At 46.4% G+C, this 26,651-nt stretch overlaps 2 protein-coding genes and 2 non-coding genes across 6 annotated transcripts in view; 2 read left to right on the top strand and 2 right to left on the bottom strand.

The window, feature by feature from the left end:
- LOC6496654 (ecdysone receptor) overlaps positions 1-26,651 on the bottom strand; it is a 58,043-nt gene that overhangs the window by 23,608 nt on the left and 7,784 nt on the right. Inside the window, exons 1-2 of one of the 3 annotated variants that reach the window (XM_001961304.4) lie at positions 8,095-9,878; positions 1,204-2,215 (exon numbers count right to left, since the gene is read on the bottom strand). The exons of 1 other annotated variant lie outside the window; for it this stretch is intronic. In XM_001961304.4, coding sequence (XP_001961340.1) covers positions 1,204-1,906 — 703 coding nt within the window. In that variant the 5' untranslated portion in view covers positions 1,907-2,215; positions 8,095-9,878. Of the gene's footprint in view, positions 1-1,203; positions 2,216-8,094; positions 9,879-26,651 lie in introns of those variants that run through there. One more of the 3 variants, XM_044715621.1, reaches the window with a different exon arrangement.
- On the top strand, positions 15,199-16,532 carry LOC6493912. Its single transcript, XM_001961303.4, has 3 exons — positions 15,199-15,393; positions 15,687-16,367; positions 16,427-16,532. The coding sequence occupies exons 1-3, from the start codon at positions 15,276-15,278 to the stop codon at positions 16,435-16,437; spliced, it is 810 nt and encodes a 269-aa protein (XP_001961339.2). The 5' UTR covers positions 15,199-15,275; the 3' UTR covers positions 16,438-16,532.
- On the top strand, positions 20,749-20,821 carry Trnar-acg. The gene has a single exon. It is a non-coding gene; the product is annotated as a tRNA-Arg (tRNA).
- On the bottom strand, positions 20,909-20,981 carry Trnak-cuu. The gene has a single exon. It is a non-coding gene; the product is annotated as a tRNA-Lys (tRNA).

Below are 26,651 nucleotides of genomic sequence, written 5' to 3'. Positions count from 1 at the left end.
TTGGGGCAAAGCACGTTCAGAGTCGCCGAAACCCCAAGCGGGACACCTTACTCTTTGAACTTTAAGATGGCCATGAGAAGTACAAAGATGCACACTTAGTTCTAATACCAAGTTCTCCTAAAAACTAGCTGTTTTTATTTAAACTCCTCCCAAAAACTGCACTGGTAAGTGATTTTTATGCAAGTGTTTGCCCAAGTGACCTGCTAAACAGTTGGATAACCCAGTTCCAAAGCCCTTGTCCCACCGAGACCCAGTGGCCTTGACACGAGTGCTGTCAGCTGCAGTCCTGGACACAGGCTGCACAGGCACAAAAATCAATGACCCAGACGGCGACAAAGACGCATCGATTGCAGTCGGCGACCTTGAACTCAGCCACCCCTTCTCCAATTTGGGTCAGATGCAAATGCGGAGGGTTTCTGCTGCTGCTGCTGCTGCTGCTTCTGCTACTGCTTCTGCTGCTCCTGACCCGACCCAATCTGACCTGGTTTCCCCATTTGGCACGAGGTCAGTCCCACAATTACGAGCGAAGGAGAGCACGAAACACCCGAAGTGACGTCACCGCAGCAATTGCAGATGCAGGAAGCGAGCGAGCAGGGCTCCTTCAGCTTCCCCACACACTCCATCTGCCCTCGCCGGCCCGAGTGCTCGCTGAAAGGAAGGCCCTAAATATAGAAAGACTTGAGGTAGGTTCGAGTTCCAGAACGAGACCGATAAAGGGAACTGACATGGAAGCGGGTACGGGAGGGGAGACGGTGACGGCGACGGCGACGGAAAAGCCACTAAACCGCCCTTACGGCTGCACATGGCCCGCTGCTGCAGATGTGTGAGTGAGTGTGAGTGCACGGCAGGCAGGGTTCCATGACGGCGCTGATAATGCCGAACCAACAATGCACTCTGCTCTGGGGCTGTGTGCGTGCCTCCACTTCCACTGGGACTGATTCTCTCGCTCTGCCCTCAACGTGGCCAGAAACGCCATAAAATGCGTTCGGGCAATAAAGTATAATTAGTGCGCTGTGCACTCCAGATACAGATACAGACGATGGGCGTGGCCCTCGGCGGGGAGAGCAGTGGAAGCCAGCGGAATTTTTTCGGTTCAAGTGCGTCAACAGGTCAGCTGCCGTCCGCCGAGCTTCTGCCCCTATACAGACACGGATACTAGAACGCTGAGCTGCAAACAAGTTAGAGCTTCTCCACAATCCTTACCTGATGAAATGGAGTTGACCGAGTCGCTGCGCGGCGTGTGCTGCATCCCCAGGCCCAGGCCACCCACTCCGCCCCCTCCGCCGGCCGCGCCGCCCATCAGGCCGTTCGCGCTGCCGTTGGCGGAGTGCAGGCCCATGGCCCCGACGCCGCCCCCCAGCCCGTTCTGCTGCAGGTGGTGCTGGGCGGAGGGTGTCGTGGGAGTGGTGGAGTTGATGAGTCCGTGGCCGTTCTGCATCTGCTGCTGCATCGCGCTGATCCCGTTGACCAGCCCGTGCCCATTGGCCAGGGCGCCAAGGCTGGTGGCTCCGGGTATGTAGTGGCCGTTGGAGCCGTTGGTGGCACCTCCGACCCCGTTGCCGCTAACGTTGCCATTGCCGTTGCCGTTGCCAACGAGGCTGCCATTGATCGGGATGATGGTTGTCTGGGCGGGCAACGTGCTGGAGCAGCTCTGCATGGCCAGCGTGATGACGCTCTGCTGCTGCTGCTGCTGGCTGAGGCCTCCGCCGTTCGAGCCGCCGTACGGGCCGGAGTCGTTGCCGCAGAGCCAGAGCTCCTGGTCGCAGTAGTCGTGCGAGTCGAGCGACGAGGGCGACATGTTCACGCCCGATGGCAGGACGAGGCCGTTCGAGGAGGAGGTCACCTCCGAGGAGGACTCCTCCGGCAGGCGCATGAATCCGCCGTTGTTGGACCAGCGCCGCTTCATCCTCTGGTAGCTGATGGTCGCCGTTTTGGGGCCGTTTCTGTTTCCGCTCCGAGTCGGCTGGGGACAATCGCTCGTCCCTGGCAGTTGGTCCGGAAGGTACGGCGCTGTACTCTTCCCAAAGGTTAATAGGCTGCTTCGTGGAGCTGGTGGAGAATCTTCTCCGAGATTCTTCTGGTGTTCTGGTGTGCTGTGGTTCCGCGGTCGTGGAACTGTGTGTTTGCTGCTCTGGCTGCTCTGTTATTTTTTTCGCACTTGCTTGCGTTCAAAATGCATTTTCGCTCCTCATTCAGCACGCCTGAGAGCGGGGAGCTGGAATAGAGAGTGGGTACAACCCGTAAGGATGAGTCGACTTTTAGTCCTCGACAAACCCGTTTCGAGGCTGCCCTGATCAACATTTTGTGGTCACACTGGAGCGCCTGAGTCCCGAAGCCCGAGGGTTCAACGCTCCCCGCAGCGGCGGAGACAACCTCATGAAATTTTCATTTCATTTAATTGCAAATTTCCACTCCACCTTGAACGCGCTGCGGCGCTGGTCGCTGAGGAGCTGAGGAGCGTGCTAAGCCAAATCGCATACGTAATTCCTGAATAGATCAACCCCAAGTCGCCCCAGCCATCACATGTTGCGTATCTGGGCGGGAATATCGGGTTTAGCGGGAACTTTAGCAGAGATTGCAAACTCCTGATAGCCCATCTCCGCCAGATTTATGCTCATATGGACACAAGTTGCCCGACAGCCACTCGGCGAATAGATGGCTTGCTTTTCGCAACAATTAATCTGCTGTTTCTCCCCCTACCTGCGCTTGAGCTTGAATGTCGCCAGAATTGATAGTCATGGTAGCGTGTTTTGCGAGTTCTCGGGTTTCTGCGGAATCTAGATGTCGTTAGTGGGCCGCCCGATCTATCATTTCTGATGGATGTCGCTCCGAACACTTCCTTCTCCAACCACCTCCGAGCCACTTCCCTATTTGCACTTTAGAGTCTGTTTGATCGCCAGTTGCCAAACATTTGTCTTGCCGTCGATTTGTTTGACTTGTCTAGCCTCGATTGGGGTATGTGTGTTCAGAGCGTACTGGCTGGCAGAACCTACTCACGAGGGATGCTTATGAAGTGCGACCTCTAATAGTTTAAGCCACAAGAGCACTACTGACGCACTGCGAGGCATTGGCATTCGACCGCTTTGGAAAGCAGCTAATTGCGGGCTCTGATTAGTGAAAGTCGTGCGATAAGCGGCTCTGCTACCAACATATTGGCGCAACTAGTGGCCGCCATTGCACCGCCAATCGGCCTGCGATTAGTCACGGTCTGGGTCAGTGGAGATGTTGTGGCACTGGCTCTAACCAGAATCAGTCGCAGGAGGAATTTCGACGGGGCTTGCAATGCAGGGCCAGCCAGCAGCAGCCTCTTGACTCATCCGTCCCCCTACAGGTGAATCATTACTTTGAGCGCTGTATGTATCGGCGGCTTCAAGCTGAGCGGAGCGAGTGAGTAGGTTCCCCCCCTTTCCCCAGTCCCCAGCCCAATGTCCCCCCGTTCTGCTTTTGGGCTTCCCACCATTAAAAGACCGGCAGGCACTCCACCGACGAGAGGGAAAGAGCCGAACAACAATAAAGCAAAAGTCTGTAACTTTTCGTCTCTTTTTCGAGCAGAGCGCCAAAAACTGGTTTCAAGCCGCGCCAGAGCGGGACGGAGCGAGGCTTAGAACGCAATCAAAAGAATCGCGGCCGGGCCGACGAAGAAATCGAAGCCGAGCAGAGAGCCAGAACAAAGAAAACGTAAAAGCGAAAGAAAAGGGAAGACTGGTCTAAGCTTTCGGAGGGGGCGCGGTGCAGGGGGAGGCAGGTACTGAGCCGAGATTTTGGCCCGCATTAAGGAAAAAACCTGTCGCTGCCTCTGCCGCTGCCGCTGCCACTGCCACTGCCACTGCCGCTGCTCTGCTCGGTTCTGCCGGCCGACTGAACTCGTCGAGCAGAAACACAAAAACAAACAGGTTGTTCTTTGGCGATTTCGCTTTGTTGTCTACAAAAATATTTCAGAAAACATCGGAAAGAGCAGCGAGTGGAGCTCGCACTGGGATACCTATATGCCTCGCAGTATGTACGACTGCGGAGGCATGTATCTACGAGATGCGCCGCAGTACATAAGCGACATTCACGCATCTTATTGCTTTGCGTGTCTGGTTGCCTTGTTGATGTCGCTATCTGTTGCGCTGCCCGCTTATTTTGCCCATTTTCGTTTGTGGTTTTCCCTGTTTTCTGCCTTCTCCTTGGCCCGGTAGCCAAGCTGGGGCGAAGGGCTCCACTCAGGAAGCTAAGCCTCCGCACAGACTCAGATAACTCTCTCTGTAGCCTGTCTCCGAATGTGCTTAAGAATTGGAATCAGAAGAATCGGTCTTGCAGAAGAAGAATCAATAGGAAGGGAATCAATATTCTTAATATCAGTGGGGGCACGAGCTTCAACTGACCCAAAAAGTACTCGATTAACCCTTGGCTACCGATACAGAAACAGATACAGATACTCTGCGCTATCGGTGGCCAGCACGCGACCACCGATTATCGGCATTTCGTCCTTGTTCCCTTCCTGGCCATTAGCTCCCAGCCAACATTCCCGAATACAATAAACTTTATGGACAGCACTGCAAGTCAACAATGGTTGTACACGCCACTGGAATCGGGGGGCGGCCTGGGTGCTCTTGGTGCTCTGGGCCAGTGGGGCACTCCCTCCCCCGGTCCTTGTCAGGAAAAACAATTAAATATCCGCTGCCGGCTTGTCCAGTGGCTCTCATAATAGGCCCAAAGCACCAACCCATCAGCCTTTACACCCCATCAGCCCAAAGCACCACCCACAAGCCTACAGTTACTTGTGGGTGGGTGCAACGGGCAGCGAGAGTGCGGATCCTCTTAATTTCCTGCTATTATTTTCCTGCCGCAGAGCCGACACCGCGTGATTTCCATTCAGCGAGGAGCGCGGGGAGGGAAACATATGTGACACATTCCCATAAGCCCACTCCGGGCAGCGCAGTGAGCCACAATGGCCACGGGGCACCCAAGGACTCGCTGCTCAGTTCTGGGAGTTTCTACGAAGCTGGTGCATAAACTGAAAAGCTAGAGGGTTTAGTGGCGGGGAGAGGGATGGAAATGTTGTCATCAATGGAGAATGGAGAACTACTCACATCTCGGCCTATTAACACCTCTACTATAGAGCTTGGAGCTGGCCGAGATTGATGTTCGAATTATGAAAGTGCAGAGGCACGAGTCACGACTCGAAAGTATCTGAGAGGTATACCCATACAAGCTCGGGTCGAATCAGCTGATGGCCTAACGGGACTTCCCTCTGGAAACTGGTTGGGTTTTGAGAAACTCCCTTTCTGCGAACGAGCTGCAGCCCCGTCCATAATTCGACCAATGGAAAGCTCTATAAGCTCCCTTCGACAGGAATACGCCATTACCATAAACACGTCCAGTCCCTACCCAGTTGTTTTCTTTCTCAGGCGGATTCAGGATTCTGTGCCCCAGAAATACATAATCACTTTCCATTCGATTCTTAGCGCAGAAATCAATTAGCAATAAAAGCGGAAAAAGTTTTAATGCCGCGTCCCGAGGAGATTTATGAAGTGGCTGCCAGTTTCAGGTTGTCAGTTTTCGGCTTCCTCGAGAAGCAAGCCTCGAGTGGGTGATGGGCCATACTTTTCAATTAACGGCCTACAGAATTAGTAAACAAAACTCACACCGATGTCTCCGCTAGACGCCGGCAGCCTTGGCTACCAGAAGCATGAATAATAGAGGCTAGAGGAAAAAAACCCGCCAGCTTCTCACTTGGCCCAGAGCATCGGCGACTACTCGGCTCAAATATGCGCTTCAATCATTTCCTTTTCCGGTTAGGCGATGTCTCCCCCTCCCCCGTTCTTCTTCGCCGGCGATTTGCATTTATAATCGATACTGCCATTTGCATATGAGGATCTGACGGATGGGCTGACCTTTCGGCAGCGCTAGACGAGTTAACTTTGCGTTAAGCCAAGCAGACTAGCTTGGCCCAGCATGGCCAACCAGTCGCCGAGGGAGTGACTCAAGAAGCTTTCAAGAAACCCGGGGAAAAGCAAGCTGTCTCCTCACTCCCTTAACCTTGACCTGTTTCCCCTTTTGTTAAACAAATCTGCTTCGAAAACTAATCAAACTGATCGAAAATTAAAATGTTTGTTTGGAAAAAGCCAAAACAAAGGTCGTTGCCATAAACGCACAGCCATAAACCACACTTTGGATCTCCAAAGCCGCGTCTCACATGGACAGGATTACGTTGACAAGAGTTACCTAATGGCGGAGTCGAATACTACATACCCTTGCAGGTTCGCCTACTATGAGTTTCGAGTTTCCTCAAAAAGTATCAGGTTTCTATTTTCAAAAAGACTCAAAATGTTTGTCGATTTCTAGTATTTTGTTAGCAAACTAAACACAATCTTGAATGGGGAAGATTTTGCGAAAGTCATAGGCTCATATTGCCTAAATTATTTGAGATACTAGCATTATTCCAATGTGTGATGACTAACTAACTATTATTTTTTTATAGTTTCTTTCTAGATTCTAGAATTAAAACTTCAGTCCCTAGACCCTAGGCATCTATAACTACTGCTTACGCTTGAATGCTAGTTTTTTAATTAAAGCAATCATATAAAGTAAATAAATAAAAATTAAATTACTGACTTTTTAAACAATTTCTTAGACTGGACTCAAGACAATTAAGCATTAACATCAGTCCAACCCCTCATCTGTGAAGAGGTTTGTCAGCCTCTGAAAGGCATAGACCATAAAACCCCTTATGTAATGACATGCCACAAGGATCATAAATGGAATAAATTAGGGAAAAGTTTCGCCTCGAACTCGGTATGAGCAGTCCAGACGATGCCTGACCGCTTGATTATTGTTGTCAGAGAGTAAAAAACAGACTTTTAGGTTATTATTTAGACTAACTCTGCCGTGCTAAGCCCTAAAAAATCAGTAGATGTAACAAAGCCAGGGAGAACTATAATGATTTGTCGCCCAGAAGCAAGCGCCGACGAGAGCGACGACAAGCCCGACTAGCCGAGAGACAGGCGACCACATGCATGGCCGTACATGTGTCTCTGTATTTGCATAAAATCGCATTAAAATTTGCCATTTTGCCGACTTTAATGTTCCATAAAACACAAACAACAGCGCCGAAGACGTTAGCATGCCGCTGTCGCGCCATAGGAAGCTAGTAACTTTTTGCGCTGTTTGTTCAGTATCCACCAAGTGTAGCAAAGAGAAATGGCGAATAATTTAATGGGCGAGAACCGGGGGCTTCTCGGGACTAGACGCCTAGAGGGGGCCAAAGGGGGAGCATAGGAAAGAGCCAAGAAGTCGCAACTTTAACCAGTCCGGCCAGGAAACTCTGCTCGCAAAGGGGCAGGGGGAGAGGAAAATTAATTGTGGGAGAGTCTGACTAATGTGTGGTTCTGGCGTTGCTGCGAAGCTCAGGCCCGAACCCGAACCCGAATCTGGGCGGTTACCTAATACTCCATTAGCCGCTCTAAATTGGCCAAAAAAGTGAGGACCCTCCGCCATAAAATCCAATTCATAATGTTCACCTTGGCCCCGGCTCATCCCGGCCAAGTTTAAAACAAGATCCCATTCTGAAGGCCTACTCCACGCACTCCCCAGTCGAAGATACAATATTTTCGTAAATCAGGAGCCACTTGAGCGGGGGATTCTCGGCTATCCAGGCCGTTCTCCAGCCAATTACGCACTCAAGTGACTGCCGGCCCAAAAGCCCTCGAATAGCGCTTCCGAGATCTAGATGTTATTGTTGGCGAGTTTACATTCCGGGCTCACTCTTTAATTGGCCGCCTGTCAGTTGTCATGGCGATAATTAATGCATTACCAATCGAACATGTGTATCTCCTGGGCCGCCGCGTATCTACGCACCAGCAGACTGTGCGTATCTTGGCACTGAAAGGCCGTATGTTTTCGTTTCGTTTCGTTTCGGATGGCAAATGGAAAATGGATTGGGAAACGGAAAATGCCTTGCCCCGCACGAGGCGACAAGTGAGTCAAGGCAAGGCAGGGGCAACACATTAGAGGCAACCCACCGGGCTCCGGACAGTTTCTTTCGCCAAAAGACATTTACGCTCCTCAGTGACCACAAAATGTTGCTATGTCAGGGAACCCGCCACTCACCGTATGCGTCTATGTACTGCGCTAATTCTGCTACTAATCCACAAGTATCCATGGGTCGCTGTCTTCGGAAGAGAGTCTCCAGGTGAATATCCAGGTGAACGGGGCACTTTGGCTTGCAACTAGAACATGCAACTAGTTTAGCACTGAACGCGGCGCGCACTACTGCTTAGAACTGTTTCTCCTGAGATGTACTGTTCGCTCCTCTGTTCGACAGGATGCAAGGTGCGGGGGCGTGCCACAGACCGGGGCTAGACAAATGTCTGATTGTCCGTCCGCTGCGTACGTCTCTGTCCGCGTCTGCCGTCTCTGTCGCTGATTACGTAGCTGCTTTGTTGATGTTTGCTCGCGTCCGTCTCCCCTTCCCGTCTCAGGTGTTCTGCTTTCACCGTCCAGCGTCTAGGGTAGAGCGTCGAGCTACGAGCTACGAGCTACGAGCTACGAGCGTCGAACGTCGAGCGAGTGAGTTGTTTAGATACCCGCTTCTATTTTTTGACTTTGCACTATGCAGCAACTACACAATTTCTGTACAAATATGAATATATGCTCTCGATTTACGTTATTTAAAGAATATTTCTCTGCCGCTTCACTCGTACGTGTGTACTTTCTTCGAATAATCTCTGGTTCAGCTACAAGGCGTTTGCACTTTATTCGTTTCTGCGATGAATTGCACTTGTTTTGTGAGGGAACAGGGTATTATGTTGTGTTGTGGGGCTTGCTAACAATTTCTTACAAGTAGAGGCGTGCGTGTGTACGGGGACAGGCGATTAGACACTATTTAATTCGGTTGCAACATTTTCAAACTCTTCATTGGAAACCGTTCTGGCTGATTTGTATCGTGTATCTTGTATCTTGTATCTTCTATCTTTTTCTTAGCGGCTACCGAGCGAACGAACGCGATCCGGCGGCGAGCGTGCGTGCGGACAACCGTTAACAACAAAGTTCCAAACAAATTTGAGACAGTCCCACTGTGCCACTGCGGCCGAGAGCCACTCGCGAGAGCCAAAACAAAACCAGCTCTCTCATTCCTGTGTACCCTGTGTCGAAAAACCATCTACACCCTGTAGTTCGTTCGTCCAACATTTCTCTCTCTCACCAAACTCTCAATAATATACTCGAAAACGGAATCGACGATAAAGCAGAATGTGAGGCGCAAACGCTTGAATGAAAATGCCGATGCAATCGCGGCATTTTCTTTGTCCGCTCTCCGCTCTCATCTCTGCCTGAGTCGGTGAGGTTTTGTATCTGTATCTGTGAGTTGTCGCTTTCCTCTACTCCCTTCTTTATTTCTGTTTTCTACTTATTTGTTGTGTATTTTATGCATATATATTTTTATTTTGTGTTTTTTTTTTTAGCTGCTGAGTCGTCGTCGCTACTTTCGGGTGCACAAGGTGCAAATTCACACGTACATACAACCGAAATGTGGCGGCACAGTGGGACGAAAGAGCAGGGACGTGGAAACGAAATGGAAAGCGAACGAGTTTGCGATGGGATGTTTGGGTTCTACGTTTGAATTAGATGATATTGATGATGATGAGGGGTCATCGATGAGCCTGAGTGCCGAGCCCAACCTGCAAGTCATACCAAGAATGGAGTTTTTCCAGAAGTTTCTTATCTAGGGATGATGGTCTCAGAACTGACTAAAAATATGTTATTTGGCTTATTCTCATTTCTTAGCAAAATATTATTTATAACCCCATTACAATTGTACAGAAATATTTATTTTTTAAGTTAGATTATACGCTAAAGATGCTGGATGCTTCTGTGAGCAGTTGATCGCCTCTATCTATGTAGATATCCATCTATTTATGTACCCACTTTTTTTAGATACATATGTATTTCCATTTCCAAACGATAATTGATGTTTGAAAGTGTTCCACTGCGGAATCGGAGGAGCCTATCGACACCGCCAGAACGTTGATGGAGTGACCAGAAGATCAGCAGTGCAAGCCGAAGTCCCACCAGTATACACACCAGCAACAGCACAACCAATGTACCTATGAGCCAGAGCCAGCCTATACGTAACGATGACTGTGGCCGTCACTCGGGCGGCGTATAAATTGCACATTTCAAATACATTGTGGTTAAAAAGTAAGCACAACGCGACAGCCAGGCGAGATACTCAGATACAGATACGCATACATGGACTGTAGATAATTGGGCCCCGCCGCCCCGCCACCCCGTCCGCCCCGAGTCCCCACTCTCTCCCAGCGCCACCCCCCGCAACCTGATTCACTCGCCCGTCGATGTGGGTTTGTAGAAAGTGCCTGTGTGTGCGAGGAGTAGACGCTGGGCAAGTTCAAGTGTAGAATGCAATAGAGAATTGCACTCCGGGAGAGCAGCGGACGCGATTGGGAGCCACGAGAGAGCCAACTAGACGCTCTGGTCTCTCCACGCATACGCATAGAAAAGCCGGCTAAGGTAGCGGCCTCCGGGGGGGTCGGGGCGATGGGGTCTCTCCCGTGGCAGGGGGATGGGGTGGGCGGTGTGGTGAGTTTTGCTCTGTTTGGGGTTGCTAGATACATTGAACCACAAAAGTTCAAGATGAAAACACAAAATATCAACAATGACAGCTGAGTAATGGGAACGCAACGGCTCGGGCTCGGACGCGGGCTCGTCTCGGGGGTGCGACGAGCGAACGGGGGGTGGGGTGGTGTGTTTTCGACTCTCCAACTAGTGTTTCTGCGAGTGTGTGCGTTTGGGGGGCGGATTCGAGGGAAGACCCATACTAACTGAGCTCCTACATCGCCGCGTCCATGATTGCTTTCTTCTCTTCCAACGCCACCGCCCCCGCCCCCACCCACTCCTTTCTCCAGCCCCCTCTTCGTGGCAACACCCACCCCCCTTGGCCGACTGCCAAACGGCTCTCAGTTCAGTAGTACACTGGAGCAGTGGCTCTGGGCCTGAGTCTCCGGTGGCACATCTACATATCGAGTGTGGCAGTGTGCGCTTCTCAGAGAGCGATTGTCTAGCCGGGACGGGGGTGCGGGGGAGTGCCTGATTGTTGGGGTAGTTCGACGGCGTGTTCAACCACACAGCCACATGTATTGTTTGTGGAAGAAATGGAAATGTAGACGCGCGATTATTAGTGAAAGCATGTTGATTTCTGCTGGATTAGAGGTTTTCTTCTCGGGAAAATGGTAGTCGCAGATAGTTTCTCTCCTCCCCACGTAAGCCTTCTATGGCTCTCCTCTACTTGCCATAATTAATCCCCAAGGATATGCCTTGAAATTATGAACCAAGCCCAGCACATCCCTAGGAGATAGCTGCCTAGAAAAGGCAGAAACCAAAGAGAAAAACATGTCTACATGCCTGTCGTACAAGCTGCACAATTTATGCGAAGGCACACAAATCCACTGAACGAGAGACCGACAGCCCTGGCCATGGTTGCTGCTCCGGCTCTGTCTCTTGCTGTTTTCTTTGTTGCTCGTGCACTCTGGCCCATAGACAGGCTGCAACCACTCCGCTCCGAGGCACTTCCTCCCCCGTTGCACCACCTCGCACGGACATAGTTATAATTTTTCTGTGTTTTCCTTTGGATAGTCTGGTTTGCCTTGTTTGGCTTGGCCTGGGTCTGGGTCTGGGCCTGGGCTCGGTTCGGGTGGGATCGGATCCGATCCGAACAGCTCGGAGTGACTTTTGGTATGATTTTGACTTTGAATCGGGCGCCACTGAGAGATGCAGTGGGAGCGAGAAGGGCGGCCAGTGGGACAGAGACGGCGCGACGGCAAAGTCAGGTTTAATGTCGTTCAGTGGCGCATTGCCGACTTGCACTTGAGGTAGTCCGTACTGGGCACTACTGGGAGGGTGGAGACGGAGCTGGGCGGCAGGGCAGAGGCAGAGGCAGAAACGTGTTGTTGGGGAACGACAACAAGAGCAGTGGAAACAAACAGTGCAAATAGAAGCACAAGACACCGCCCGGCTGTGGGCAAATAGCAAATAGTCGAACATCGGTGGTGGTTTGCCGATAAGCGGGCTGGCTTGAATGGGCGATGGGGAGCCTTTGACTTGGTCGGCGAGGAGGAGGGGCCCGGGGGGATTTTCCGGCCAGAGCGTATGTATTGCAACACGACTTTGCCGCAAATGGGCGTTAGAAGGTCGTGGCAAGGCACAGTGGACCGAACAGGGCTGTTGCAGGAACAAAAATAAATGAATTTGTTCTTTTGGCAAATAAATTTAGTATCTCAGCAATAAACTATTTACACGAATTCAGAGGCGTAGTGAGTGGCATCTCCAAGCCTACAATATATTAAAAGGGTCAACTTCCAATTATTCTATTAATTTATTTCTGTTGAATTACAGAAATAGATCAGAATTAGGTAGATAGCTTGTCAAAAAAAACAATAGAATAGAATTTTTTAGAGTTTTAATGAAAAAAAAAAAACATTTTTTAACAAAAAGTCATAATTTATTGGAGATTAATTAGTTTTAATTCTCGATATATCTAATTACTACATTTAAAAAGAGTGCATACGAATGTGACACCGTTCTAGAAGCCGTTTAAAAGAACTTTGATATCACCATACCCATTAAATGATATCTCCGAAAAAAACTATTGGATTGACTTTAAATTTTCAGAAAAAAAACGAATCAACATACAAACACATGAAAATTTACAAGAAAAACAATGAAGTTTTGATATTTTTTGAATATACCCACTATTATATTTTTATTCCATTTGGGTGTATCTTTGGTTATAAATCTCTCTCTACAAATTCCAAATTTTTCAATTAACTAGTCTAATGGAAATAAGTTTGAATATTTTTCAAAATCTTTTAAACTTTCTTTAAAACTTTTATTAAATACAAAAGATGATTAAATGGAACTAGTTGCATCCTATTATATTTACCCAATTTAGAACAAGACGTGCAAACTCACCTGCAAAGATAGAGAAAACAATCAATTAGTAAGAAGTTAATTGGGAGCGGATTTCATTGATGAACTCGATTCATTGACACCAAATTAGCGATTATTCCCCACCAAGTTTTCTGCTTAACACATTATGAGTTTTATCTATTTTTAGTTTGTTTTTTATATTATAGCGGGTATTTTTCCTCATTTTCGTGGTGAGCGGAAAAGCCTTGACTGGGCTGATCGCTGATCGCTTCACGCCTGTCAGGCGTGTAGCCCAGACACCACTAACCCAGACAGAGTCTGAGCAATTTGCATTTCGCGATGCAGGAAGCATTAGAAGTGTAAGTCGTTTTTCAGATTTTGCCGACCGAGTGTGAACAATTTTCAGGCCTTATTTCATGGGCGATGGGACTTTTCAACAAAGCTTTTTTAGCTTATCACATTATGTGTTGGCGACGCCTACTCAAGCCGCAGTAAATACATCCATAGACACCTGAATGCGGAATTCAAAGTGAATTTAGGAACCGCGACTGGCACATGACAGGCTGTCTGCGAGAGCAAAAAGTTGAGTAAATGGAAACTCATAAGAAAATAGGTATTCTGACTGACCAGAAAAGCTCCAAGCCCAATCAAAACGTCACATAATTCTGTTAACGATTGGAATAATTTTATTCTAATGTATATTTATACATTTCAAATGTTTCATAATCTTCATTTTTGAGGCATTAGACGCTTGAAGAAAGGCCGTTTGGGAAGCAATACCACGGACATCTTGGGGTTACAAATCAGGCCCACATAAGGTGAATATTTTAAGCTGCCAGAATATGCTTTGCAATAAAATGTGTCCGGAATGTGGACATGAGAGACAGCTTCACTTTGTATGACAATTTGGGGCTGGAACAGGCAAAACAAAATATGTGTTGGTCGAAGGCTTAGACTCTAAGCTCTATGTAAATGCGAGGCATCCTCCGGAGTGCGTATTTTGAGCGTAATTCCAGTCGACGGGCAGCGCCATTGGTTGCATACTAATCAGGGGGTGGGAGTGCCCTTGTCGCGCCAGTTATCGATAACAAGTCCAGCTCCAGTTCGAATAAAACGCAAAAGCCCGAAGCAGACGCCTACATTGATGCGAGGCCTGTTTCAGTTTTGAGTCTTCAAGACCAAAGTATTGGCAGCCTCGTGGAGCAATGGGAGGGTAGTCTCCTGGAAGAGGAGACATCACCGCCACAAAGGAACAATGTAGTGATTTGAAAGATCCATTTCTGCCAGTGTACAGTTCACCGCAAACACTTGTTGCTGCCACCGAATCCCACTCATCTCTGCGGCCAGTTACAGGGGCTTAGTTTGAGAGTGGCGTTGGGCGTGCTGCGTGGGTGGTGTAAGTGCGAGGGAGGTGCAAGTGCAACACGCGCCGTGCTGGGGGCTCAACAACTGGCACTCCTCTAATCAGCTGGCAGCAGTGACCGATGGAAAGCCTCGGGGTGCAAAAATAGCAACGCACTTGCCCCAGCACAGCGCAATTGTAGCACCCTCCACATAGAAGCCCTTCCGCCCCTCCCCAAGGCTCCCCCGTGAACTAAAGCAAACTTTATGGAATTATTTTTAAATTGCATGTTTAATCAAGTGTGAGGACTGCTGCTGTCCCAGCTTTCTGTATGCACGGCAAACAATTAATTAGTGCAGCATTTAATCGTTATTTAGTTAAACCCTTTAATCGGGTTTTCTATATTCTTCCAAAAGTATTCCTAAACAGCATATGGATCGGGCCCTCTTACGAAGCATGTGTTCAACTCTTCAAAGCCAACTAGCCTTGAACTTGAACCTGGAGGATGATTAGAAACAAAATCATTAATTACAATTGTAACACAGACTGCTGCTAGACTGCTGTATGCAAACAAGAGGGATTAAAAGCCATTAGGATGCGCCAAATACCCCTCGAAAGGGCATGTAATTACATTTTGTGAATAGAATAAAGAAATTAGCAGTCGCTTCTGAACTTTTATGGGAATAATAATTTGCCTACCGGCAGTTCAATGAACGAGTTACGCCGCAGAGTCTGCGGTCTGCCTCATTTTGGGGTTTTATTTAATTTAGTCGGCAATATGGCCAATAAACACTCGCCCTCAAGTGACTCCACCCCATCTCGACTGGACACTGGACCATAATAAACTGAAAAACTTTTATTGTAAATATTTTAATATGCTCAGGATGATGAACCTAGCCGAATGAGCCCACTACACTTTGAAGCCCTTGTCAGTTTTTAAAATTATTCAGTAGGGTGACACCTTGGATTATGCCGATCCAATTTTGAAAAGTCTTCAGCAGCCAAAATGGATGACACACTCGTGGACAAGGTAGTGGATGGAGCCATAGCTGCGTCTCTGGCGCTGTTCACTTGGCTGAGTCTCCATGTTATAGGTCTACTAGGAACTCGGGATGAAACCAATAGTAAGTACTTCGACCCGGGGGATGCAGGATTGTCATTCGAATGAGGGACACACGAAGGGTGGTGGAGTCCTCTAAGGTTCTTCTAAGAATCGTATTTGCTGACTAACGTGTAGCAAGCTGTGAAGCAATTTCTCCCCAAATAAGCCTCTTTCGGGGCCCTGTAGTAGGCTATGACACCACTTTCATGGGTAGCCCTCGCGTCGTTAAAATTCAAACGTGATTCCACCACCCTCACAAACAAACTAAACATAAAAACACGTGAACTTCGAGCATGGAAAACCTCACCCTTACAGGACTGATGGCGGGAAGGAGCTCCGAGGAGGGCGGGGGCGAGGGCGAGAGCTGCAGCACCAGCAGCCCCTACGACGGGTACGTGAACTTCCTCTGGATCTTCGCCTGCATCTACGCGCTCTCGAAGCTGACCCAGCTCTCGGAGCGCTACCTGGGCCACCGGCTGCTCGGCCAGAAGCAAAGCTGCGACGTCCGCTCGATCAACCTCGAGTGGGAGCACACCCTCCAGATGTACGAGGAGGAGAAGCGGCAGCTGGACGAGCAGGTGAGGGTGCTGCGCGAGAAGAACCTCAACCTGGAGCGCACGATGAATGACCTGCGCGACTGCAACATCCACCTGATCAGCGAGAACTTCATGCGCTCCGTGCTCCACGAGCAGGCTCGGAACGAGAAGCCGCCCCCTCCGCCCCAGTCGAACATCTACATCACCAACAGCCACTTCCACCTCACCCGCCAGGTGTTCGTCAACGAAGGCCACATCGACCTCAAGGTGCGCAACTCCGGCGGCGAGGACCTCTGCCCGGCGGACGCCCCCGAAGAGGGCCTGAATGTCTGGATGCAATATTTGCGGATGCGCAAGTGCTACATGGGCCCCATCGCCGACCCCAACTTGATAACGCCCAGCAGCCCCGATCATCTCCTACCCATTGTTATGACCACCGAGCAGTTGGCCAAGTTGCAGGGTGAGTCGGCCGAAGTCCTTTTTTTATTGTCCTCCTAGCTTATCGCTCTCTCCTTTCAGGCATGATCTAATTGGTTTTGATTTTAATGCATTCCAAATAGCGTTGGCGACTTTGTTTTATTCTAAAAAAGCTCCAAAAAAATACATAAAAACTTGCTTTCAATTACATTTTTTAGTTTTTATTCAAAGTCATTTTCCTAAGATTCTATTTCTCCATCCTAGATCCTATCATAGGTTCTATTTTTCCGATAATTCTCAATTTTAGGCTTGTGTATCTATTATGTCTATATAGTCATATTTCAATAGATAAATTTTTTTTATTCCGGAAATTCCGCATTTGACAAACATCTGTACAAATCACAAAAAATAACATTCGGTTTTGGATACATTTGTATTCCATTTCCATTAGGAATTCTATGAAGAAATGCTATTTCCGTGCTGATTTTAAGATATGTTGGATCGATTCAGCTGTAAAGTCACGTAGTTTTCCCATTTCGTTTTAGAATAACAAATAATTTTTAAAATTTTCACATAGTATCCAGATATTAATGTTTTGTGAATTTGCGGAATGAAAAACTTCGAAAAATGCGCTTTTGGGTGAAATTTAAAATATTTCACCATCCCATGAGCACTTTTCTTTATTTGTATTTCAAATTCAGTTTCCGTTTAATGCTTGGGGCTAAAGTCAAATCGCTGCTATTTGCCCGCCAACCTACCTCCCCCGCACCTCGCACCCAGGGCCCCTCCCCCAACCGACCGCGTCGCCATCTGGCGGAAGGGAAACAAAACAAATGCAAAAATATGCTTCGGCCGCTGCCTGTTTGTCCCAACTGCTTCGCCAAAGACGATGACTTATCAAGGCGAAATGAAGCGATTGCTTTCTCCGCCGCCCACTGTTCTCCCTCCTCTTGCCATCCTCCCCTCCGCCCCTCCCCCGCTCCACAATTCGTTTCTCTGCCGCGGGGTCAGTGGCAGTTATCATTGCAATTTTGTAATCAGTTGCGGCTCAAGGTTAAATTCTCCCAGGCACAGTGGGGCAAGAGGGTCCCACCAGGCCAAAATGCCACTCCCTGCATTATCGTACAAGTTAGTCTCAATAAAATGCCAAACACTAATTTAATAGTATAAATGGTTAATGAATTACTAAAATAATTAATAAATTATAACTGCAAGTGATGTCTGTCATCTCTACATTAGTAGAAACAAAGCTAAAATAATTTCAAACACAATCGAATGAAATACACGTAGTGGAGGTACTTTTGGCATTGGGTAGACTCCGCACTTCCACCCCACCCCCACTCCTTCCGAATTTCGAATTTATTTGCTTATATTGAGAGTCTCCATATTTGATTTGCATTTGCTGGAGTGTTGGTGCTTTGGTGAAATATTTTGGGTCATTTGCCCGTCTGGCTCATGAATTCTGTATAATATACTTTCTGAATTTTATACGCATGCGATTGCACATTAGAGTGGGCCATAGGTATATACAATATATAAAATATAATATATATAAAATAATTAGGTATGTATAATATTTAAGAGGTATACTTCACTTAATGCATTATACTACTATAGTTTTTTAAAAACATAATTTAGACGAATAATTTGATAGGCAACACCCCTTGACTGCCTAAGGAGTATTTGAATATTTTTGACATTTAAAATCCCAAAAATTTAACAGCATTTCCCGTGCAAGGATGTTTCTACTTCGACTTTATTAAATGCAAATCTTCACACTGGTTTTTGTTTTCGATTGTCGCTTTCTTGATTTAGATTTATTATGGACAACAATACAGTTGCTCAGCATTCACTGGATCGGTATTGTGCTCTAAATTGGGTCGCCTCCACCCCACTCGCCTGGAGCTCCGTCTGGCCTGACAATGCCTGGGGAGGAACGAGTCGATCGATTAGCGTCAATTGTTGCTTAAAGTACCGAGTTCGGATGGGATGTCGGTGAACTAATTAAGCAATTCAATCGATGTGGTTTTTCGGATTTTAAATTCAGATATTTCAAGTCAATAAGTTTGTAAAATACAAATACACTGGACGAAGGGGAAATCTCCGTCCTTACAAGGTGCATATGTATTCTTGTTTGGGATTTCCCCCCAAATTATCTCTTTCTAAGAGGACCTGGTGTGACAAACAATTAGGATCGGCGGAGTATGACCTACACGTCCAAGTAAATTGTTATAATTTACTATACTATTGTTTATATGTCTACCCGTAATGTCACCCGTAATGGTTATGGGGTCGGGGTTTCGTAAGGCCACCAACGTCATTGGGGCACCCGCATCTTCCGACTCGTTCCGACCTTACTTACCGGCTAGGTAACTATTGTCTGTGCACTTGCCATCAGTAGCCAACTAGCCCAACTTGCGGAGCCGTGCCCAGAGAGCCCTGGACGGGCGGGAATGACGCATTGTCGAGGAATAAGTCAGTGGATGCGTCTTACGGAAGACCACCTACGCAAGTGGGAGAGTCGCAAGACAGGAAACGTCTTATATTAGTTTCCTATTTTTAGGACAGCCCAGTGCGAATCACTTTACACTTGACCAGCATCGAATGGCATTTGCATAGGTAATTTGTTTACCACTCGGGCGAGCATCTAGAACTCCCCAACCGCAAATTATTTCGCACATTAACCCACCAGCCACCAGCGGTGTCGGCATAATCTAATCGTTAATTGGCACACTAACCCCGAACAGAAATGGTGCTGCCATTGGCCCCATTCCACTCTCACTGATAAAAATAGTTTGCGAAGGTTGTTTGCCAAAAAATAGTAAATAGAAAAAATCAAACAAAAGCGAAAATAAACCGAAAATGAAAGTGGAAGTGGGAAGTGGCAAAGACCAGAGTGGAAGCGGGGGTGTGCGAGCAGATAGGCGCACCCGAGCACAATTGGGAGCGACCTTGAGATAGTGCCCCCATTTGTGCATTTGATATTTGTTTATTTACCGTCCTAACAATGGGAATTTGAAAAACGCAGAACGCTAACTTTCACGAAGTCTCTATACCCTTTGAGTTGGGTCAAGGTGCCCAAACTACACACTTTCCCACCTCAGAAGAGCTCCTGCTTTTCCCATTGTATTTCCATCAAACCGCAGGCATTCCCTGACCGAAACCAGTTCCGTTCCAGCATCGAGAGTCGTATTGCTTCAAGTAAAAAACTAAAACAAATAAATCAGTATTGACATACGCCATCGTAAAGCCAAATACATAATAAATAAAACATTAAACTAAACTGCACAGCTTTCTAAAAAGTTCAACAACCCGACAAATCGACGAACTCTTGGCAGTTTTTAAGAAACCGCCAAACCTCAAATGCGTTCTAACACAATAATTACTTGATTCATTTTAACAAATAATTTTAATTTCGCATTGTGGGCTGTTGTATTAGTTTGCAGTGTATTGAACCTGTTTAGAGCATTGACACCTTCTCGATCACTTCTCGGGAGGTGTCTGAATCACAAGACTCCGACTTCGATAAGATTAGATTCGGAACTTTTCCGAAAATTGGGCAAGACTTTGGCGGGCTGCGAGTGAAATACGAGTGTACAGAGGAATTAAGGTCAGGGCTGGAGGCCCAGAGTGGTGGGGATATGTATCTAAAGTGCTCCCGAATTATCAAGTGTCGTCTGCGGGTCTGAGTATCTGTGAATCCGTATCTGTGTCATGCGAAAACGAAATGCGACCAGCCACGCACCTACACAGCCGCAGCAGCGCCGCTGTGCCAGTAAGTGTTCATGACTTCCATTCTAATTCATTTAAATGCCTCGAACACCAGACGCACCTCCTCTCGCTCTCCCGGCCATTGTCTGAAAGCCAGACGAAATTTCTATACGTGTATCCGAAGTGCAGCCGATGGCGGCCATTTTGGTTTTACTTTCGTCGTTTTTTTTGGTTTTTTATTTTTTTATTTTGGTTATATTATTCTCTTTTTGCTTTTAGTTTTTTTGGCAAAATTTCATTTTGCCTTTGTATTGCCGAATCGTTGTTATTGCTGCCGTGACCGTGTCTGCCTTGCGCCCGCCACTCCCCCTCCCTGTTCGCGAGTGCTGAGTACAGCAGCTGCCACGCCCCGCACGGCCCTACTCACACACGCCTTCGCTATAATCATCGTCATTGTGTCTTGTTTTGTGAAGCGCAAAAACGTGTTCCCATCGCTTAGCTTTTTCGTTTCATTTCGTCGCTATACTCTACGAGCTTTATATTTTAAAATTTTTGTTTTTGCTCGAGCTAGTCACTCCATCGCATTCAAGTTGGCCCTTTTTGGTCAATAAAATATTCAACTTCTGGCGAGTCGGCTATAATTGATTCTGAATACGTTAGGGCCCAGTGGGCATAGCTGCTCAATAGATAGAATGAAAACGCCACTATCAACCGGTCCTGTGGCGCAATGGATAACGCGTCTGACTACGGATCAGAAGATTCCAGGTTCGACTCCTGGCAGGATCGCAGAAACAAACTTTTTTTCTTCCTATTTATTTTTCTTCTTAACTGTAAAATAAAATCAAAAAAGAAAAGAAACAAAAAAGTTATCTTCGCCCAACGTGGGGCTCGAACCCACGACCCTGAGATTAAGAGTCTCATGCTCTACCGACTGAGCTAGCCGGGCACTTGGTGTTCCGTTCTCAAAAAAGCTTCTTGGGAAACACCAATTCCGGCAGTAGACTCGATAAATAACTAAATAATATCCACGTGCTATATTTAGATCGGTCAGCCAGAAGTCTGGTTCTTTAGAGAAAGAGATATTCGGGTCGAACTAATTAGCTGTAGCCAGCCAACTGAACCGGTGAATGAATTGGTCTGCGACCCTGAAAAGCATAATCAGAATGCACTTGTTCAGTGCCGAGCCGCTTATCCCCGTCGCACCGCCATTAAACTTAATTTGCGGCAAACTATTTGCTTAATCACTCGAAGCGGAGACGGAGAGGAGGAAATTTTATTCAGCGTTTAATATCGCGGCTCCCGCTCTCTGCGGCTCTCTGCACCGCTCGCAACTATTCATAGATTTCTATTTCATTTTCACCCTGACCCACCGCAATAGTTTTCGTATTGCTCGCCTACCCCTTTTCTCCGGCGATAGCTGCAGCCGCAACAACAATGCCAACTATTTATGGCAAATCCCAATTGCTCTACTGTCGCTTGCTTTCTATCGCACCTGTAGTTTGTGGCACTGCTCCCCTTGATTTGCTGTTGTTTGTTTTTGTTTGTCGTTTCCCGTGTTTGCTTCTTATTCCTCTGAATTGGCCTGTACACACGCTCATACATACATCTGTACATGCTTGCTGTCTGCGGTTCATTGAGTTCCCAAGCGATAACTAATGCCCGTCGCACGCACATTTTACGCATAGAACTCACAGAGCACAGCTGAATGGCTGTGGTTCGTAGACACGGCGTATGATTCATATTTCGCATACGCCGTGTTGTCTGCGACAGACCAAGCGGTATAACATGGGATGTGCATTGGAAACGTGTGAGATGAGAGTGTTTTCCTCATAATATTATCAAGAATTGAAGGCCATTTTAATCTCTACATATATTTATTAGAAATTCATTTTAAAATTCTTTAAACTCAGAGTCAAAATTATAATCTTTTAAGGCTTCAGAGGGTTTTGTTAATTTTTTGCTGCTCCTTAGCCTTTGTTTAAGCGAATTCATTTTCAGTCGCTGTGATTTGAAAAGCTTTGTTCTCATTTACACGTAGTATGTATGCACTCACACTTATGCATGTGTTTATAAATATAAATATTTTTTTTAGCAAATTTTTGCAGGTATTATCAGACTTTATTGCGTTTTAGGTTCATTGTTTCCCCCCAATTGAACAGTGTTTTTTTCCCGCAAAATATAATCGAAATTCGGAGGTCATACGTATGTGCTTTGCATGTATTCGCTTTTGAATTGACGCTCGAAACAGGTAAGCTAATTTAATTAATTTTTTCGCCTATATAAAAGGGACAGGGGTTTTTTCGACTCTGACTAAGCCCACGAGTACAATTCATAAATTACCTATACTACTCGCTCCTACAATAGAAATAGAATTCTGACATTACATACACTTTCGCTTTCAAGTGGAAATTAACGGCGATGAGCGGCGCAACAAGCGCTTATCTCGCCAACTGGCGGGACGACGAGTGCAACGAATACATATTTCCAAACATATATACAAACATATGTACATGCCTTTTTTCATATGTGTGTACAAATAAGTGCACATTGTACAGTGAAAAGTGATAAAATTACTTAAGTCGGTATTAAAGTACCCTAAAAAGATTTGTTTTGCTTTATCATAGGATATTACCCAAATACATAAACATTTAAAGAACAAAACAAAGGTATAAAATGTAAATTATTTCTTAAAAGGGACTGTCATTGAATGGCAGGTTTAAGTAGCCTAGAACCAATGCATTTATTGATAATTAAATTTCAGTATCTTAATTTTTCAGGATATACTGTGGAAATTCTGTTCATACTATATGTAAGCTCCTTGGCAGATCTTGAGATACTTATGTATCTAGTATTCTGCACATCTAAACAACCCATTCCAAGAGTATGACACTTGGTATATTTATCTTCTGGCTGAGATACAAAAGTTTGCGAATAACGCAAATAGAAACGAAAAGAAGAGTGCAGAGCAATCGAGAGCAAGAGTGGGAGAGCGGCCATTAATTAAAAGAAAAGAGGGGAAACAGCGGCGAAGGGGAGGCCGCCTTGTTTGTGCTTTCATCTCGGTATTGATTGATGTCTTCAGAGCTCCCATAAACACCAATGCGGGCGAGAGAGAGCTCAGGTACAGGTGTGCGTCTATGATTAATAGCTAAATAATGTGGGTACAATGCACCCGAAACCCCAGATACTGTATCTCGACCGCGATACGATGCGATATGCACTGAAGGACACAGATCTGTCAGGAGTGTGTGCCGTAATTTAGGCCTCCTTTGTACTGTTCTCGTCTATATCCGCTCGGATCTGAGTGGATCTGCTTTAAATACGAGATTCGGAGAAATAAGTCTACGTGCACCGTAATGAAGTCTATTTTTAGCGACCTGGCATTTCGACTTGTTTTCGCTCAGCGGCCATCTTGATGACGTTGCTGACGGACTGACAGACCGACTGACTAACTGACTAACTGACTGGCTGGCTGGCGGAGAGCGACCCCCAAAACGCATTCAGATAATTGTCTCAGCAGAGAGAAACAACACCATGTACGATGACGACTGATGAAATATACAAAGACCACGGCCCCTCCTGCCACCCGCCCGCCACTCGGGGTGTATATGTGTTAATGGGTCTCTGACCTGATTTAATAATAATAAATAAACGGGCGTGCATGTGTGCGGGGTCTAGAGAACTTGCGGCTGGTGACTGGTGGAAGGGGGACAAATACGAGCTCAATGGGACTATGAGCAATATTAGCATTCCAAGCATGACAGTTAGCATGACAGTTTTAAGATAGTTACAGCATCCGAAAATACTCATGCATTGAGGCTTTTTGAAACAAAAGCTATTAAAAATAAATATTACACTATGTACTGAAATCATTTGTTGTCTGACTAATCGTGATCCGTAGCCATATATTACTGAACTGCTCCTACAACATTGAAACGCACTGTATAATAAAGCCGAAAAATAATAAAGCGAAAATTATCTCGACCGTGTGTTTATTGTTATTTATTTATTTTTATTTTTTGCAAAATTTATCGGTGTGAGTGCTTTTTGCGTCTGGACGTGGAGCAGTGTGTGTGACCTTGAAATGGGTTGCTCTTTGTTGTTGGCACATTTTTGGAAATTATCGCGCGTGTTTGTATACTCGCTTTTTATATGTATGTATATACGTGTGGACATCTCTCTCCGAATTCGCGTGAAACGAAAGTCACTCGTCGCTTTCATTTTGATCGGTGACAAAATGCAACCAGCTAAAACGATATATGTATATAATGTACATACATAGATACATACCAATATGTATGCATGGGAATGTGTGCAAAAAAAATAAAATAAGATACAATTTGAGAAGGAGAAAATGAAATGTGCTCGGTAATTATCAGAGCCGATGCCATGAAATTAATTATCTTTTTACAGAGATGTACGATAAACTCTCGCGCCTCGCCAAAAGCCAAAGTTCGCTGTATTAATTCAAGGCCAGCAGCGATATGCGAAAAAGTGCAAACAGCAGTCCGCCCGCCAACAACAAAAGTCCCAGCCCCAGCCCCAGCCCGAGCCCCAGCAGCGGCAATAGCAGTGAGTGTTCCATGTGCACACATGCTATATTTTTATACTCATACGCGAACAAACCACCATTCCATCACAAATGTATCAGAGGAGCCAGACGCGAGAATCGCGATTTGCCTGCCAATAGCATCTCTTTTGGGTAAAGATTGGAATATTAATATTATGGATTACAAGCCGACGATAAGGAGCTTAGCAAAATAGCAATTGGTCCTCCGAAGTCCTCCGCTTATGTTAGCATTAGAAACTATACTACTCCCAGTTCCAAACTATTTATGGAAAAGGTCATGGTCGCATCTTCTGCAGTTGGCACCCTTTTCTATTTACCTATTTGTTTGTTTATTTTATAAATTTGAATCTCGGTACAGCACGTATCTCACGTTTAGGGGGTATCCTAAATGGGTGGGAATTATGAATTTGTTCCAGGACGCAAAAGCAACATTTTCAGTGTTTGATAGGATGTTCTAGTTCCATGCTAAAGTTTCTTTCAGTGGGTTTTAGTGCCCGTCAGGATAACCACATCTTTGATTACCTTCTCAGCACTTCCTAGAGGGCTTAGTCTCAAATCTATGGGTCACAATCTGTTCCAATCAATGGATATTGATCACAAAGACTATATCATCTTATGGTTATTTAAAAGAATGATATAAGCATAACTCAGATCTTGAAAATGATGCTGACAAATGATAGTTTAGCAATAGTTACAATTTTGAAGATTGAAGATCCCCTCCCCTTTAATGCAGTGCCTACCTACCAGCTTTAAACTAATATTCCCTACTTATTCACCGGGACTTTTACCTCCATTTTCGAATGAAACATGATAAACTTCGTTATGATTTCGGCTCGTCATTATCGTACCGAAAAATTTCACATGAATTTCAAGGACAAACCTAATTCGCAAATGCAGAGCCACATGCGAGTGTGTGAGTTCGAAGGGAGTATCCATGTGGTTGTGTGCCAGGAGAATTTGTTATTTTTTTCGATCTCCGTTGATTCCTTTTTTGTGTGTTGTGCGAATTAATTGTGAGGGTTCTGCATGAAGCACAGCCACACACCGACATACCCACATTCTGCATCGACGAACGCGAAAAGGCAGAATTCTGAAGCAAACAAGAACCCGCTTCTCTCAATCGACAGCGTCAGCGTCGCACGAGGCTCTTGTGCTAATGGCATTTGGCCTATTTATGCTTCCACGTATTGAAGACGCACACAATCGCAGTGGCAATCGTATGTGCACCTGGGTCGAGCCGAGAACGCCAGAGAGGTAGCTTATTAGGTAACGCTTCTCATCCAGGGTTTCAAATTTGTTTTTTAACCCTTCGGCAGCGCCTCATGTGCACTGGGCTTTGGGGTAACTTTCCGTTTTCGAACTCTGAATTGAAACCGCCGTGCGAAATGGAAGTTAATTGGGTTACAAGCTCACTGGGTTACCACGGGGTGCTGCGGAAAGTGTGTAAGAGCGCTCCATGCACTGAAAACAATCTTCAATTTGTCCTCCGCCTCTCAGTTGTCTGACAAATATCCTACTGGTCTGGAAGCTCAAGATCACTCGTTTAAAAGTTTCTAGTGCACTTCCACTTGTGCACTTAAAAAAAGTGTTTTTTTGGCTCTCCCCATAAAAAATGACGTAGCAATGTATCCCTATATGTATACCAAGGCATGTACATAAGCTTTCAAGATCAAGGTCAAGCCAAATACATACTTTTCGGTACAGGGACGCTAGCATGGAGAAATAACGAGAAAGAGAGAATCGCAAACATGTGCCAGCCAATTTATAAACAATGGCTCTGCCTTTGCACCGATACCGAAGACCGTCCGGTTGCCCGCTGGTCCACCCGTCCGCCCCTCCGTCCGGCAGGGCTGCGCTCGTTTGCAGTAGTTAAGCAACCCCTGCAGACCATTTGACACACTAAGGCAAAAGTTCTGCTTTTTTCTCCTTTATTTTTGGAACAAAGGCAGACAAGTGTACCTGCTGGTTGCAAAAAAAAAGCAGCTGTCCCTTAAGCTCCGACGCAGAAGCGAAGACCTTGAACAAAAGACGAGAAGGACGAGACAA

This window comes from Drosophila ananassae, chromosome 3L, assembly GCF_017639315.1.
Source record: "Drosophila ananassae strain 14024-0371.13 chromosome 3L, ASM1763931v2, whole genome shotgun sequence".
NCBI lineage: Eukaryota > Metazoa > Arthropoda > Insecta > Diptera > Drosophilidae > Drosophila > Drosophila ananassae.
This window is presented reverse-complemented; position numbering and strand designations above follow the sequence as displayed.

Coding starts and splice junctions, on each gene's coding strand:
- LOC6493912 (XM_001961303.4), top strand. CDS start 15,276: ATGGATGACACACTCGTGGACAAGGTAGTGGATGGAGCCATAGCTGCG. Junction 15,394..15,686: donor AACTCGGGATGAAACCAATA/GTAAGTACTTCG, acceptor TCACCCTTACAG/GACTGATGGCGGGAAGGAGC.